The sequence below is a fragment of the Cucumis melo genome, chromosome 3 (genome assembly GCF_025177605.1).
Source record: "Cucumis melo cultivar AY chromosome 3, USDA_Cmelo_AY_1.0, whole genome shotgun sequence".
Taxonomy (NCBI): domain Eukaryota; kingdom Viridiplantae; phylum Streptophyta; class Magnoliopsida; order Cucurbitales; family Cucurbitaceae; genus Cucumis; species Cucumis melo.
This window is the reverse complement of record NC_066859.1, coordinates 21,795,689-21,812,323: the sequence shown is the minus strand read 5'-3', so window position 1 is coordinate 21,812,323 and position 16,635 is coordinate 21,795,689. Positions and strand designations below refer to the sequence as shown.

Sequence of the window (16,635 nt, the reverse complement as noted above, 5' to 3'; positions counted from 1 at the left end):
TAATACTTGAGTTAAATGGAGACCGTTTATAATGGTTGGGTGATGAAGTCCATGATGTTGACTCAAAACTACCAAATAAAAAGTACATACATCTTCAAGATGTTGACCATGAAGTACATGGGAAGATGTTGAAATTTTTTTAAGTGGAATAGTGATTTTGTAGAGAATCAAAACAGTATAAAAAAACCATGAAAATGGGGATATGTCTTAACCCAACCCTAACATCAGTCAAGATATTAATCCAAAAACAAGGGATATGGAAATGATGTAATGAACCTAATTCTTAGGGAAACTAGTTCACACAACAACTCAAGAGTTACAGAAAAATACTGATCATGTGCTGCCTCTCTATTTATGGATAATAATATGTTTTGTTTTTCTTCAAAGAATGACAAAACATAATGAAATAGAAGCCCAATGATCACAGAAAAGCAAGCAAAACTATTCAATCTTAGATATTCAAATATTAGGAAAAACATAGACTGAATGTCTTACCCACACAACATTGATGACTTAAGAAATTACTTTATTTAAATATTAGACGTCTTACCACCATTACATTCATGACTCCATACCTTATTTGCTTGATGATTAGTCCAAATCTTATTTTATATAGCCAACATAAACATGTTTAAGACTTTCCTTCTTAAAAAAAGAAAGAAAGAAAGAAAGAAAGAAATTCATCCTTTTTATCATATAGGACAAAACATTTTTATGCTTTGAAACAATGTAAAAAAAGTTAAATCACCTTTTACATGACTGAATAAAAAAATTCAATTGAGATATTAAAGGAAAAAATTTATAATCAAATTACATTTAATCAAGACCAAGGGAAACCAATTCAATCAACAGATGAAATGGTGAAAATTAATTACAATACAAGATCAATTCAATACAACATATGAAATACATGGTGAAGATTAATTACAATACAAGAACAAGAATTACATTGGTCACAAAATACAAAGCAAAGGAAAAATCAGCCTTAGATGGTCACATATTAGAATAAACAGAGATCAATCAGCTTCAGCACATAGAGTACATGGAGATAAAAATTTACAGTAGAATACCAATGATCACAAAATACATAAAGCAAAAGAAATCAGATCACATGGTAGGAAAAAATATAGACCAATCGGATACCTCTCGAATCAGAAATATAATCGGGCACCAAGCGACACCAATCGGCTTCAAGAACATGCAAAGAACAATATAAATTTGTGAAATAAAGAAAGGTACCTCATCATTTCATGAATAAATCAGTAAAACCAAAGGACCTCATCATCAACTTTTCTAAAATAACAAAGAAAAGTGATACAAACCGTGAAGGGATGGGAAATCTTCATCCCTACCATGCTTTCTTCAAACTATCACCTTGCTCATATCCTCGCAAAACCCCTGCCAAGCTCCAAACAAAAGTCCACAAACCTTAACAACTAAATTATGTTGGATCCGTGAAGGACTACAACCAAATGATGGCCAAAAGAAAAATATTTTGGGTAGAAGATTGGAGCGGCAAGGGGGAAGAATGAGCGGCAAGGAAAAAGAATGAGCGGCAAAGGAAATCACAGAACAATAACCCCAAAAACGATCTCGAAGAAGGGAGACGAAAAGGAGACAAGAAGGGAGACGGAGATGAAGTGGATCGTGAAAGACGAAGTGGAAAGTGGATTTGAGTTGGAGTGAGGAACAGTACGCTGACGAAGTGGAATCGACTTCGCAAAGAAGAGAACAGTGAAAGGATTAGGATTATTTTTGAAATAAGAGAATTTATAATGGATATCTTTCTTGGCATAAAATATAAAGGATATAGCAACTTCATAAATAATTTGCAAAATAGCAAATTTTTTATTTCTTTTTAATATATTCCTAAAATACCCTTATTTTAGATCAAAAATATATTGCTTGATTTTCTCTCCTCCACGATCTTCTTTTGGTATATCATTTTTTTCTTTCTCTCAAACCTAATCAATTTTTCTATCTTTCACAATTCGTCCTCTCCCTTTTTCTTCTATAATTTTATCTTCACTTTCAACTGGTCGATTTTCCGTTCGATTCTCGCCTCCAACAACCAATCGTCGTCCCAATTTTTAGCTTTCAAAGATTTTCGACGAGTAGCAATTTTCTACAATTTTCCGTTTGCTTCTACTTCGCTAGGTCAATGTTATGGTTTTGATATTAATTTTTTGGTATGTAATCAAATTTATTAAAAAATCTAAAATTTGTTTCTCAGTTTTTTCATCCAATTTATGTTCATCATCTAAGTTTGATATTTGTTTTTAGATGTGATTCTTCCCTAAATTTTTCATTTGATGTCATCCAATTTTTACAATTTGATTTAGTTTCATCTTTGTAGGTTGATTTGGTTCAATCAATTTGATGATTTACTAGTATTTTTATATAAAAAATATGTTTATTTTACTTGTATTGGACTTCATCAGTTTGAGACTTTGTAGAATTGAACATATTATGAATTTTTCTATCAATTTTACGTTTTAGGTTAAAAGAAATTGAGATTTTTTTTTTTGAAATTATTGATAAATACAAGTTATCACTTATAGACTATTAGTTATACTAGGTAATATGAGCATAGTGATATTAGTCTATCAGTGATAGACTTGTATCCAACATCCAATATTATGATAAACTTGTATCCTACATCTAATATTATGATAGACTTGTATCCTACATGACTGATATTAATTCTAAGTTATACTAGTCCATCACTGATAGACCCGTATCCTACCTAGTCCATTACTGATAGACCCGTATCCTACCTAGTCCATCATTGATAGATCCTACCTAGTCCATCACTGATAGACCAGTATCCTAGTCCACCACTGATATTAGTCAGTCAGTGACAGATATTATCTTCTATTAATGCCATGAGTGTAACACATTAGGATGATAACGATATAACTTTGTATTTTTTTTCTTTTTGCAGAAATTCAGAATTATGATTAATCAATGTTATGAGTGTAACACTACTTTAGGCGTCGAGCAAAAGGACCACGAAAAAAAATTGATTGATGAAAAGAAAAGTCACTCAAAATGTAGTCATTTTTGTCGTGTTGGTCACAACCATAGAACGTGCACACTTCCACTATTTTTACAATGATGTGACATTATGTTGTTGATAATAATCTTTTGACATTATGTTGTTGATAATAATCTTTCTGTTTTTTTTTTTTTTTTTTTTTGTTAGAAGGAAATACTTTCTATTTGTTTGACTCAAACCTTTCGATAATAAGCCACATTTTTTATCAATACATTTCAAGTCTATACATGTTACTTTATTATAAAATAGTAATGTAATCATAATGGAGTTTAATTTATAGTTGATAGTTCTATCGCTTATAAACTTTACTATAAAGTTTGTTTTTGATAGCTTCTATCAATGATAGACTTCAACATGTATATTAACAAAATTTTCCTTAATAAAATGCACCCATTAATAATAATTTGCAATTATTCAACATGTATAATTCTAATTTCTCAATGGGAACACAAAGGCACATAACTTACAATGATTATTCCACATGTGATCCAACATTTTTCTATATTCATATGTTAAAATCAATTCTTTCACCGTTATGGTCTATCGGTCTATCATTAAAAAGTCACAACTATTTAAGAATATAAAGAGCATAATTTGCAATGTTCAACCTGTGGTCCAACCTTTTCTATATCAATAGAACAAAATCAAATAAAATGTGAAGCCTATCATTGATCGTTTCTATCATGAAATATCCACAAAACTAATATATAGCAATGTCCATTTACTTGATTAGAGAGTTGCAATCAAACTAGGGACAAATCAACCGGTCTCTTGCAATTTTCTAGTCTTCTGCATTCACCAACATTCTCTTTGATCGGTTAAGTTGTATCTTCGGTCTAACATTTTTAACATTCTTTCGCTATTTCCATAGTTTTCATTTTTTTTCTTTTCTTGAACAACCTGAAATGATAATATTGAATTAAAGTTTAGAAATATATATATCATAATGCAAGCAATCTAAATATCTTTCAAGTCTATTAGTGATAGAAACCTATCACCAATAGACCCTAAGCAACAACACATAAAAAATATATATTAAACTAAAGTATCTACTAGCATCCCATTGCAAGCAAGCTAAACATCCTCTAAGTCTATAAGTGATAGAAATCAATCACCGAAAGACCTTTAAGCAACATCACATAAACAATGCACATTAAACTAAAGTATATATTTATTAAACATCTCTAAACATATTCCAAATCTATCAATGATAGAACATATCATTGATAGTTTTTAAGAAACATCGCAGAAATAAATGCTCATAAACTAAAACATTTACTAACACACCTTAGCGCAAACAAACTAAACATCCTCAAAGTCTATCAAAAGTCTATCAGTAATAGAAACATATCACTGATAGATTCTAAGTAATAACGTATAGAAAAATGCACATTGAACTAAAACATCTACTAACATCCCAATGCAAACACGTTAAACATCTTCCAAATCTATCAGTGATAGAAACATATGAAAACATATGATCGATAGACCCCTAAGCAACATCACATAAAAAATGCACATTAAACTAAAGCCTCTACTAACATCCAAAATCAACAAGTTAAGCATCCTCAAAGTCTATCAAGATAGAAAAAGTTAAACATTCCAACACAAACAAGTTAAACATCCTCCAAATCTATAATCAGTGATGGAAAGATATCACTGATAGATTTTAAACATCACAAAAAAAAAAATGCACATTAAACTAGAACTTCTACTAACTTCCCAAGTCAAACAAACTAAACATTTTCTAAGTCTATCAAGGATTGAAACATATCATTGATAGACCATATCACTAATAGACCATAAGCAATAACGAATAATAAATGCAGATTAAGCTAAAACATCTAATACCAATCCAACACAAACAAGTTAAACATTCTTTTCAAGTTGATAGAAACATATCACTGATAGAATCTATACAGTACAACATATAAAAATTTACATTAAACTAAATTATCTAATAACATTTCAATGCAAACAAACTAAACATCCTTCGAGATAGACCCTAAATCCTAAGTAACAACACACAAACTGAAAAATAGAACAGAACCAAACATAAAATGAAGAAATTGATTTCAAACAAATAGAAAAAGAAAAAAAAATCTATTTCAAACAAGTTACAACTAAACGGAAAACAAAGATACTTTACAAAAATAACTTATGATTTCAAAAGAAAAACAAATAACTTACAATTGAAGTGGAGAATAACGAAAAGCAAAGAAGTATGTAGATGATGAAGTTGAGAACGTGAAGCGAAGCGAAAAACGAAGGCACCGACAACGGAAAACCAAATCGGAATACAAAGAAAGGAGAAGAAAGTGGAAGATGGAAGGAAAGCGTGAAGACTGAAGCGTGAAGTATGTTTGAAATCGAAATACGAAGCGGTAGAAGCGTGAAGTGTATCTGCTTGCAGGGGCATTTTTGTCTTTTATTTTGGATTGGAGTTTGTCATATTTGCAATTTTTTTAAACTTTTTCTATATCCTTAATTAATTTAAACTAAAATGTTATATCCCTGGTCGGCTCTTGAAATAACCCTAATCCTTTGGTTATTGCATAATACATGGGCTAAACATGGTGTGGGCTATTATAGCCCACTCCACTCCACTCATTTAGTGAGCGAAAGCTTGAAAGAAGATGCATCTTGAAACCAACAAAAGAACATATGATCTCTTAAAAAATCATTAACTACTTTTGAAACAAAAGCTGCTACCATGACTTTTGAAACACAACTAAAGAACATGAGCTAAAAAGCTGCTACCTTGACTTTTGAAAGGACATGCCATTTGATGTAACATCTTCTGATGACAAAACTTCCAGGAATAGTTTACCAAAGTCTCGCTCAAGGATGAGTAGCGGGACGACTTCTTCTTGTTAAAAACCCCTAAAGCACGCCCTCATTTGGCTCTTCATTGCTTACACTAATAGTAAGCACACCCCACGTGGTTTTCGTATAACTCTCTTTCCAAACTTACCTTCCTTCCGAATAATAACCTTCTCCGAACACTTCCAAATCTTTATTGTTGAAGCTAAAAATTGCCGTCACATCGGGACAACTTAAGATCATCTTTTTGGATTCTTGAATTAACATTAGATCCATATTACGGTTACTACAATACTCTTTTGAGGGTCAATCTCTTGGATGGGTCTTTCAAAACTCTCGTGCTCCACGACACGATTTTCATTTTCAAGTAATCTTCACTCTAGCAAAGGATGCTCCTGGAAATTAGCCAAAATTAGATTGCAATCGGCTACCGATGATTTCAGATGAACCGAAACTTCACAAAGCTAAACTTGAGATAAACGATTCAAAGCTTGTTGTTCAACTGTTGGTTCTTCTTCACACTGAAACAAAGCATTCAAATCAACTTCTATTGGTTCCTTTGATCTCTACTTTCCTATTTCATTTGATTTCTCAATCTGGTCAAAATTCCTCACTGCTTACACTGAATGGGAGACAAAATCAACTTTTCTTTTCCTCTGAGATGGATCATTTGCGAACTGGAATTTCCTCTTTGAAGATTCACCTTTGTATTGGGGAATGATAAAACAGAGTACTTAAATTTTGGAGGGAGAGACTTCCGGGCCTCTGATCTGTTGCTTTTGCTGGGAGCTTGAATCTGTGAGCAGATTTCTTCTAAATCATTTGGATTGGAGTGAAAATATTTTTGTCCCTAAAAGAAGTATTCTTGGGTATCTCCAACATTCTCCTTATTCTAACTGTTAATTTGCTTCCATTGTATAAATTGAGATTATCAGTTCTTAATAATGTAATAGGCTTGATTGATTAATATTTAAGAAATGGTTTGAGAAACCTTTTTACCTTTAGATGTCTTGTCAAACATAATACTAACTCATTGTAGCGTCTTGATAGACTTTAGCATCTCTTTTGGATTAAATTCATGATATGAAGAACAAATCAAATGAGGGGAATAAAACCCCCTAGTTTTCTCTATAACTCTCTTGTACCTCTTGCTATCCGCGAGTTTAGACAAATTTTCTATTAATTAGGATGAATATGTTATGGGTTGAAAATTTTAGGGACTGAAATAAGGCATGCGTAATATTTGAGGGACGGAAACAATAGTTTTGACAGAATTGAAGTTTTCTAAAAAAAAAGTTATTTTTGACTTTTTGTTTTTGATGGTAGGTACTGTTAACAATTTATGGTTGTAAATATTTTTAGGATCCAATAGGAAGATGTTGATGTTATTTCCTATATCATTCTCAATATTGGCATCCAGTAACTGTTTTCTCATTCTTTTATCAATTCTCAATGGAAGGAAAAAGTTCTTTTTCATTTGGTTTTCGTCATCTGATCGTGAGACTTTGGTGGTTGTGAGCCTTCTTTATATTATTTTACACTATAGGACTTTTTGGGAAGGGATCCTTCTGAGGGACTCCTGCTGTATGAACTCCCATTTGCTTTGTTCCACTCCTTATTTTAGGGTGCTTTAGTTTTCTCATTCATATGGAAGATTTGAAGTTCCTCAGAAAGTAAAGCTCTTCGCTTGACAAATCTTGCATGGTAGATTGAACACCCCAGATCATATCATGACGTGGATCGTGAGGAGGATCTGAACCATCTGGACCACCCCAGATTACAGCCCCAATGTTGTGCTTTTTTGCAGATGTCATGAGGTGATCATGAGGAGGATCTAAACCATCTCTTATGGGACTATCAGTTTGCTCACTCTCTTTGGAGTCGATGCTTTAATTTGTTTGGGTTGGCGTTGGTGCACAATAAATAGGCTCTGTCGCTCTTAAAAACTATCCCTTTTGATGAGAAGGGAAGAGTGTTATGACATGTGTGTTATTTCGGATTTCATGGGGGTGTAGCTGGAAGTGAATTTTAGTGGGATTGAGAGATATTTGGACTAGATTTGGTTTGGTTGGCGAAAATTTTTCATTCTGTTTCTCTGATTCCTCCAATCAAGCCCATGTGCTTCTGTCTCTTCTTTCCTTTGCGGGACTGCAAGAGCTCCTCGTGGAGAAGGGAATGGTGTGTAGGGTCTAACACAAGTTTCTAAAATTAAAGCAGTCTGCTGTTTGTAAGGATTGAAACATATATTAAATTTGTTGTAAACATGCCTGTAGATATTCACAATGACACCATTGCTGGCAGGGAGATGGTTGGTGAATAGATTGTTTAAAAGCAATTTCTGATACTATTTCTCATACGCAGCTTGATCTCTTCCATGTTTTGTCATTACAGTCGGAGTGGTCTCGTCGAGGTTATCGTAAATTTCACTTACACTCTAGATTGGTAGAATTGAGGCTAAAAAATTTTCTGGTTTGACACTTCCAACTTAAAAGTTGGAGGATCTTGTTCTTGACAGCAATATGTTTTACATATATGACATAACAGAAATTTTTTTTTTTCTTTAAATGGGAAGGAAGATGACTTTAGCAGTCTTCAGAAAGAAAATTCTCTTATACACACTTCATTTGATGAGCTCTACAAATATATTATCCTTAGTTTTATGCTAAATTCCTTGGAGATCTACATTCTTCAGAGCCTGCTAATTGGGTACATGCTATTGCTCTTATATTTGATGGGCAAAGCTTCTGATGGCAACTGTAAAAATCTTGAGTACTTTGATCATTACGGCGAAGCTTACATTCTTGATGAAGAACTAAACAAAATCCTTAATGTTTTTATTTGAACTGTTGTTCAGGGACATTGAAGAAGAGTAGGGATCAGCGTCCGATAGCATCTTCACTACCTCTCTCATCGAAGGGCGAAGTGATGGAAGCTTTGTTGTGCAAAGTACAGCAATCTTCAGGACCTTAATCATGTCATTTTGGATGGCTTCAGATGCAACTCTGATGTCTAGAAGCTTGAGGGCATTATCACGGTCATCGAGGTGTGTTGAAATCCAGTAGACTATATCTTTTCCTTCTCCGTATTCATCTTCTATTGGTCTCCTTCCAGTAATCAATTCTAATAGCACCACACCATAACTGTACACATCACTTTTTTCTGAAACTTTCGGAGTATATGCTAGCTCTGTAGAGGAAAATTGTTACTGGAATTAGCCCATCTTGTTTTCATGTTCAACTTGAATCTGATAGTGTTAAACATCAAACATGATAAATTTGTATCTATAGAGCTTTTGATTGCTCCTTAGAAAAGAAGAAAGATGCCAAGTTGATCTGAATGGAATTACTAATATATGACTGTTTGGTTAAAAATTTGTGTTGCCAGAGGAAGGTCATTTTAATGTTTATTAGGTACATTTGCATCAAGTAAATCTGATGGTAATAAAAACAGGGAGGTTAATTGGAAAGATATAAAACTCACCAGGAGCAATATAACCATGAGTGCCAGCAAGAGAGCTGTGCTCAGAAGCACTTTGAAACTGATCTGCAACTTTTGCAACCCCAAAATCAGCAATTTTTGGTTCATAATCTCCATCAAGAAGTATATTTGTTGATTTTATATCTCTATGAATTATAGGTGGTGAGCAATCATGGTGCAAGTAAGCAACCCCCCTTGCTGCTCCCAGTGCAATCTTGTACCTCTGATACCAGTTCAACTCAGGCTGTCCACCTTTGATCTGTCTCTGAAGTGCTTCATACAGGTTGCCATTAGTCATATATTCAAAAACTAGATAACTTGAGCCTTCTCTCATTAAGCAGGCATAGAGCTTCAAGATGTTTCTATGCCTTATCTTCCCCAGAATCTCCATTTCTGCAGCCAAAACCTTCATTGCATCTCCTTTCCGGAGTTGTTTAACAGCCACTGTATTGCCATTTTTCTTGAGATCCAACCGATAAACTTTTCCTGTTCCTCCACTCCCTATCAAATTTTCTTCTTCAAAGCTGCATATTTCATCTGCATCGATTTCCACTTGATGGAATGATGCAATTTTCCATTTTGGAGCTCCTTGTCGGTCCCCTTCCCGACTGGCCTCTGGGTCAGTCTGACTGATCTTCGAGCAATTATAACTTACAAACGCTAGCCCTGCTAATACACAAACCAAGATGGAAACTATGATACTGAAAAATAGAAGTTCATCATTAAGCACCCCTTTCTGACTATTCTTTCCAGTACAAGTTACCAGGGTGGTATTTATCCTTTCTCTGTAGTTTTCATCAACACAGAGTTCTTTGTTGTCCAAAAATGCTTTGTCTCCACTCATTGCCAGAAGACTGGATGGAACTCTTCCGAACAGCTGATTTCCTGACAAATCAATCGAACTTAGTTTCATCTTCTCCAAGGATTCTGGGATTATACCTGAAAGTTTGTTGCTTGACAGGTTCAGGGAGTTCAAAGAGCTGATTAACGAAAATGAAGATGGAATGCTACCACTCAGAGAGTTTTGAGCAAAATTTACGTCCACAAGTCTTTCACAGTTACCGATCTCTAATGGGATTGATCCATTCAATGAATTTACTTCCAGGTGTAACGATGAAAGTTGCCTGAGGAAACCAATTTCAGAAGGTATTTCTCCATCGAACTTGTTATTACTCAAATAGAGCCTCTCTAAGTTTGTCAACTTGCCAAGCTCTGATGGAAGGTTACCAGAAAACTTATTGTTTGGCAAAACCAACTGGCTCAAGCTAGTAGATAGACCAATGTTTGGGGATATAATTCCAATGAATTCATTATCACTAAAGTCAATCATTTTTGCATTAGGAAGAGCCCATACCCCATCTGGAATGCTGCCAGACATTTGATTATTGTTAATTCTGAATCTTTGCAGTGATTTGCACTCAGCTAAAGCAAATGGCAGCTCTCCAGAAAATCTATTTTCCAGAGCAAGTAAGAACTCCAACTTCCTTTTCTCACACAAGAACTGAGGAAAGATCCCTGAAAATTGGTTCTCAGATATGTCGATACTGTTGAGCGGAGAAAATCTGCCGAAGTTCACTGGAAATTCTCCAGAAAAATTGTTCCTATAGATTGAAAATGCAATAAGGTTTTGCATATTTCCAAATCCTTCAGGAAGTTTTCCAGAGAAGTTGTTTTCATACAACTGAAAAACCACCAAATTCCTTAAGTTCCCAACCTCTTCTGGCAACTGGCCATACAAACTATTAGCAGAAATATCAATTTCTTGTAGAAGGGTAAGGTTTGAAATCTCTGGTGGAATTTCTCCAGTCAACTTGTTAACGAACAGCTCAAGCTTATTCAGATTTTGCAACTTGGATATTGACTTGGAGATTTTACCAGAAAGCTCGTTCCTTGAAAGATCCAATGTCTTTAATGCCTTCAATTCAAAGAGAGACTCTGGTATTTCCCCTCTCAATTGTGCATTTGCCAGATATAGCCAAGTTAAATTCTTCAAATTTCCAATAGATTCTGGAATCTCACCAACCTCGAACTCATTTTGACCAAGTCCTAGAGAAACCAATCCAGTTAAATTTCCAACCCAAATTGGGAATTGGCCTGAAAAGAAGTTGATTGATAGATCTAGAACCTCCAATTTTTTTAGCTGAGAAAGATCAGGAATCCTCTTAACCATTTCATTATCAGTGAGATTCAATACTCTAAGATTGCTACAGTTGATTAGTTGGTTGGGAAGCTCCCCAGAAATATGGTTTGAGGCCAATGAAAGTGTTGTGAGCCATTGCAGAACAGAAATGGATGGAGAAATCTCACCAGAAAGTGACTTGTTTTCCAAGGAAATTTCTACAACTTTTCCAGAAGCCCGGTCGCAAGTAATCCCAGAGAATCCACAAGGGGATTCAGAATCAATCCAAGAATTAAGAAAACCTGTCGGGTCTTTGAGATTCTCTTTGAAACGAAGCAACGCTTGAGTCTCGGTCGGAAGAGGCATACTTGGAACAAAAAGACTCAAAATGAATAGGAGCATCAACAGGGAACGAAGAGGATAAACAGGGCACTTCTCCATTAGAAATGAGACTAAAATGCCAACTCAAGGAGGTTAGGAATCCTCAGTATATGTATGATCTAATCATGGATAACTCCATTCTTGGCAGCGGATTGCTTGTTCTACAATCCAAACACTAAAATCAGAGGAAAGGAAAAAGATATACTCCCAAATCAGTTTGTGTTTAAAGAAATAAACCAAAGAATGAAAACCAAAAACAGCTGTGTAAGAGAGAGGATTATGTTAGGATGTCATTTTTGCCTAACCCAAGTGGATTTTTCTTCATAATTAGTAAATGATATTCATGATTAGTGGAAAAGAAGAAAGAGATTTACTTCAAAGCCACTCATAGCAAAACTATTGCTCATTATGGAAGGAAAGTGGAAAGAACAAAGTTCGTATCATTCCATACCTTGACATTATCATTTCAAAATTCAAAACACAAAATCAAAAAAACCTAAACCCAAATTTCAGATTCTTCCAATACTTTTTTGTAGTGCTTTTTGATCTGTAAATCTTACCTGGAGAAAGTTGGTTTATCTCTCTATCGTTTCCTCAGCCAGAAACTCATTATATGCTCCATGATATCCTCAACTGACCATAAATGCTCGAAGTCTTGGTGCCTTTCTTATTTCTTTCAACAAACCTTTAACCTGTAGTTCTTTCAAGGAAGAACAGAAAGCTTTTGAAGGGAAAGTGATGGGGGGTTTCTTGAGAAAGGAAGGTGTTTGGTTGTTGAGAAAATTGTAAGAAAATTTTGAAGATTGTAGAAGAAATGAAAGGAAGTTATAAGTAGAAGTGAAGTTCCTTGGATATGCTACTCACTTTGGTGAAAAGTTACCATTATGAAAAAGAAGAGAAGCACTGAAAGCCTAGAAGTGAGAGAAAGAAGAGACATGCAAAAACCGGTAAGGAAAACTTAAGCAAACAGAGAGAAAGAGAGAGAGAGAGAGAGACTGAAAGAGACCAACTTTGGTGACTTGTGAAGTGCTTTTTTTGTATTGGTGAGAGAGAAAAAGAAAAGAGATTACAAAAAGTAGAGAGAGAGAGAGAGAGAGAGAGAGAGAGAGAGAGAGAGAGAAGAAAATTTATTCAATCAAACTGCCACACCACAGCCTGATTGTTCCATAATAACCATTAGATGTAAATTCTAATAACCACCACCCGATGCCAGTTCGATATACTCTTACGGTTTCTTTTTCATATATTCAAACAGTATAAATTATACTGTTAGCTACATTGTGTCGACTTCACTGAATACTTTCTCGGAAGAAGTGAATTAGAGAGGGAGATTATTTGGTCACAGTTTTGGAGGCTTATGGCTGATGGAGAAAGAGGGGAAAGTGAACAAACTTTCTTTGCCCTTCACATTTTTGGATCAAAACTTACAAATTCCACTCCTCTTTTGGATGGTGTCGAGGGGAGTGGAAACATCAATTTTTGGGATAACAAAAAACAGTCAGCTTTTCTCTCAGTTCTCGAAAACCCAAAGTTTTATTTCATTTTATAATTTTTTTTTTTTTACCCAATACTTTCTTTCAGCCCAATCATTGAAGATACGATTATTCTTACTCTACCTTTTCTTTTTCCTTATTTATTTTATATTTTATTTTTCATAATCTACATGTGTCAGGCTGGCTGGCAGGATTTCCAGAATTGGATAAGAAATTTTGATAATTGGGAGGTAAGATTATTTATACGTTTATGGAAATTTTAATTTTTTTTTAAATCGGAAAAGTTTTTAAAATATTAATTGTGAGTTCAAGTTTATTCTTAGCTTAGATTCTATGTTTGGCGGTGAATGTTCATTATTCATGACCATTCTCTATTTGCTTGCCATTAATTTATTTTTTTATACGTTAATTCATGCATATATTTTATTCATTTTTTTAGAGCAAATATTATTCCAATTTAAAGTATCATGTAATGGTAGGTAAGTTGTTGGGTTTCATAATTAATAATTAAAAAAAATAGAATATTGGCTGGTCTCTATCCTTTAAAATTTGCTCAATATTAATTTTTTTACTTTCAGTAGTCGAATTTTAGTTTACATAATTTCAATGAATCTTAAAAGTTGATTTTTACTTTATTAAATAATGATAATAATACATTTTTAAATTTTATATTAAAATGATGGAGGTAACAATTTAAAAAAATTATATGTTTATTGTTAAAGGACTAAATTTATGATTTATTTAAGAGTTTTTTCAAAAAAAAAAAACAAAAAAAACTAAAAGACTAAATTGTATAAAGTCCAAATATTTTGTGAAATGTTATATTATTTACAACTTCTATTTATTTATTTATTTTTAGAATATATGGACTAGAATCGAAAATCGAAAATTTAGGGTTTATTTAAAGTATATGGATTAGATTTGGAAAATTTAAAGAATACATACAGAAATTGAATCAATTTAAGTAAAAAGAAACGAAAATAGTATTTCAACCAAATAGTATAGATGAAAAGAGCTAAAACAAAATGTTTTAATTCCAAAAAAAGATAAAACAACATAATCTTTTTAAAAATTTCATTTTGATATTCTTTTATCTTTCCAAAAAAGATACACTCAGCAGCTCCAAAAAAGCACTAGATGGTTAAGAGAAAAAGGGTTAAATGGCCTTGCCCTAAGATGCACAAATTTGAAATTTAAATCTCCAAAGAAAAGAACCACACACCCCTTGGATCTCAAGCAATCTTTCTTGTCCCCTAGAAAAATAAAAAACAGAAGTGACAGTCCATTTAACCATTTTGTGGAACTCTTACCTTTTTCAATTTCATGAATATTTATACAAAACAAAACAAATGATGTTCATGTGATGGGTAGATTTTTTTTTTTAGAAAAATAAAAAAGAATTTTTTTTTGGTATTGTCAACTACATGTAGGATACATAGGTTTTAACATTATAATTAGTTCATCAATTGAAATTTAGTGATTCAAGCTTAATTAGAGATGGTATATTCTAGAAATCTACATCATTGAGATTCTAATAATTAAAGAACTAGAATGAAGAGTAAATCAGTCCTTTTCTTTTTTCTTTCTTTTTTGTAAAGTTCAAAACAAGTTTTGATTTGTTGGTAAAAGATAGATGGAAGTTATGGAGTCGTTTGCCGGCGTTCGAATAAGATCTTGGAAGTAATACGGAGAAAATAAAATTGCATTCTTAAACTAAAGTGTTTTGAAGTTTGAAAATTATAAAACAATGTTTAAAGTCTAGAAATTAGAAAATCGGTGCTTAAATTTCTTTTTAGCGCAACAACATAATTGCAAGAGTGAGGGATTAAACTTTCTACGTAGAAAAAAAAAATGTCATATCGATTACCACTAAGTTCAACTTCAATCTTATGTTTGTATATTTTTTTCACAAATCTTCATCAAAGGAGTTGAATAGAAGTAAGTGAAATAGATTCATTTTAAATGTTGTCCATGATATTTAAGATTAGCATTTCCATGAGCCTAAAATCCAAACCTAAAACAAGAGGCCAACCAGTTACACGATCTGAACCATGTTTTGAGTGATTATTATCATTGTCTTCTTTAAATTATAATTATTCAACGATTTTCAATTATTGTAAAATAAATCAAAATAGTTACAGAATATCATCGTCCCATCTATGATAATCACAATAGACTAATATCTCTATCTGTTTGTATCATGATAGATTCATTATATAATAATCTATCTTAGAATATTATGATAGGTTATAGATAGATTATAATATTTTGCTATATTTGTAAATATTTTCATATTATCTAAATTAAAATTTCATAATTATATGCATAATTTTAGGTTTTATTGTCTTATGACTTACTTAATTTGATACTTTATCCTATATACAAAATTTGATAGTATCATTTCTACTTTTTTTTTTTTTTTGTCTTTAAATGGAGATATTTAATTAAAAAGAAAAAAAAATCGTAATTTTTTAAAAAGGGAATTTTTATGGATAGAAAAAAATGAAACTATTTACAAAATATAACAAAAAATTTAACTAAGATACAGAGATTTTAATGCATTTTGTTATATTTTGTAAATAGCTTTAATATTTTTTTAATTTTAAAAATGTCCATTTAAAAAAAATAAATAGTTTGCTAACTTTCTTTAGAGAATCTCAGACTCTATCCCTACAAAAATTAATGAAAAATTGTGTGGAACCAAAAAATTAAATGGAGGTTAGGAAATGAGAAGTTGTCCCACCATTTGACATCCCTGCCTATATGTTCATTCAAATGGATTAAACATGTTTTGCTGAAATAAGAAAAAATTGGATATATTACATAAACAAAATTTTAAGAACTTTAAAATCAAAATAAATATCATAAAAAGTTTGGAAATAAAGTCATTTAAACCTAGACTAACACAAAAAAGAAAAAAAGAAAAGAAAAGAGTGGTTTGTTTATGAGTAAAGCATCCTTTAAGGATTGCACACCAACAAAGAGGCAGCAAGGAATTGATCCTCAAATCTGATACTTTTTTTCTTTTTTTCTTTTTACATTATATTTGTTTTTTCTTTTCTTTTTATTCAATACAAATGGTAAAACTCCAACCAACTATTTTACTTTTTTACCCCCAAAGTAAATGTTAAATTACAACCTCAACATTGCAGTATTTCCACCAACTTCACTTTTTGTTTGGTTGAAGGAGCTGGTGGGTTTCATTCTTAAAGAGCATTAGTTTTATATTTCATATATCAACTTCTTCTCTTGTACGCATAGAGTTCACAACCTCATCAACTATT

General features: G+C 32.6%; 1 protein-coding gene across 2 annotated transcripts; it reads right to left on the bottom strand.

Moving 5' to 3' along the window:
• Window positions 1-8,329: 8,329 nt before the first annotated feature.
• LOC103496553 (receptor protein-tyrosine kinase CEPR2) lies at window positions 8,330-13,208 on the bottom strand. Of its 2 annotated transcripts, none has more exons than XM_008458457.3 (3): window positions 12,419-13,208; window positions 9,362-12,033; window positions 8,330-9,067 (listed from the first exon to the last, which is right to left on the bottom strand). In XM_008458457.3, the coding sequence occupies exons 2-3, from the start codon at window positions 11,916-11,918 to the stop codon at window positions 8,694-8,696; spliced, it is 2,931 nt and encodes a 976-aa protein (XP_008456679.2). In that variant the 5' UTR covers window positions 11,919-12,033; window positions 12,419-13,208; the 3' UTR covers window positions 8,330-8,693. The 2 variants fall into 2 exon arrangements, with proteins under 2 accessions (XP_008456679.2, XP_008456680.2); XM_008458458.3 differs by having other exon boundaries at window positions 9,362-12,019.
• Window positions 13,209-16,635: the final 3,427 nt, after the last annotated feature.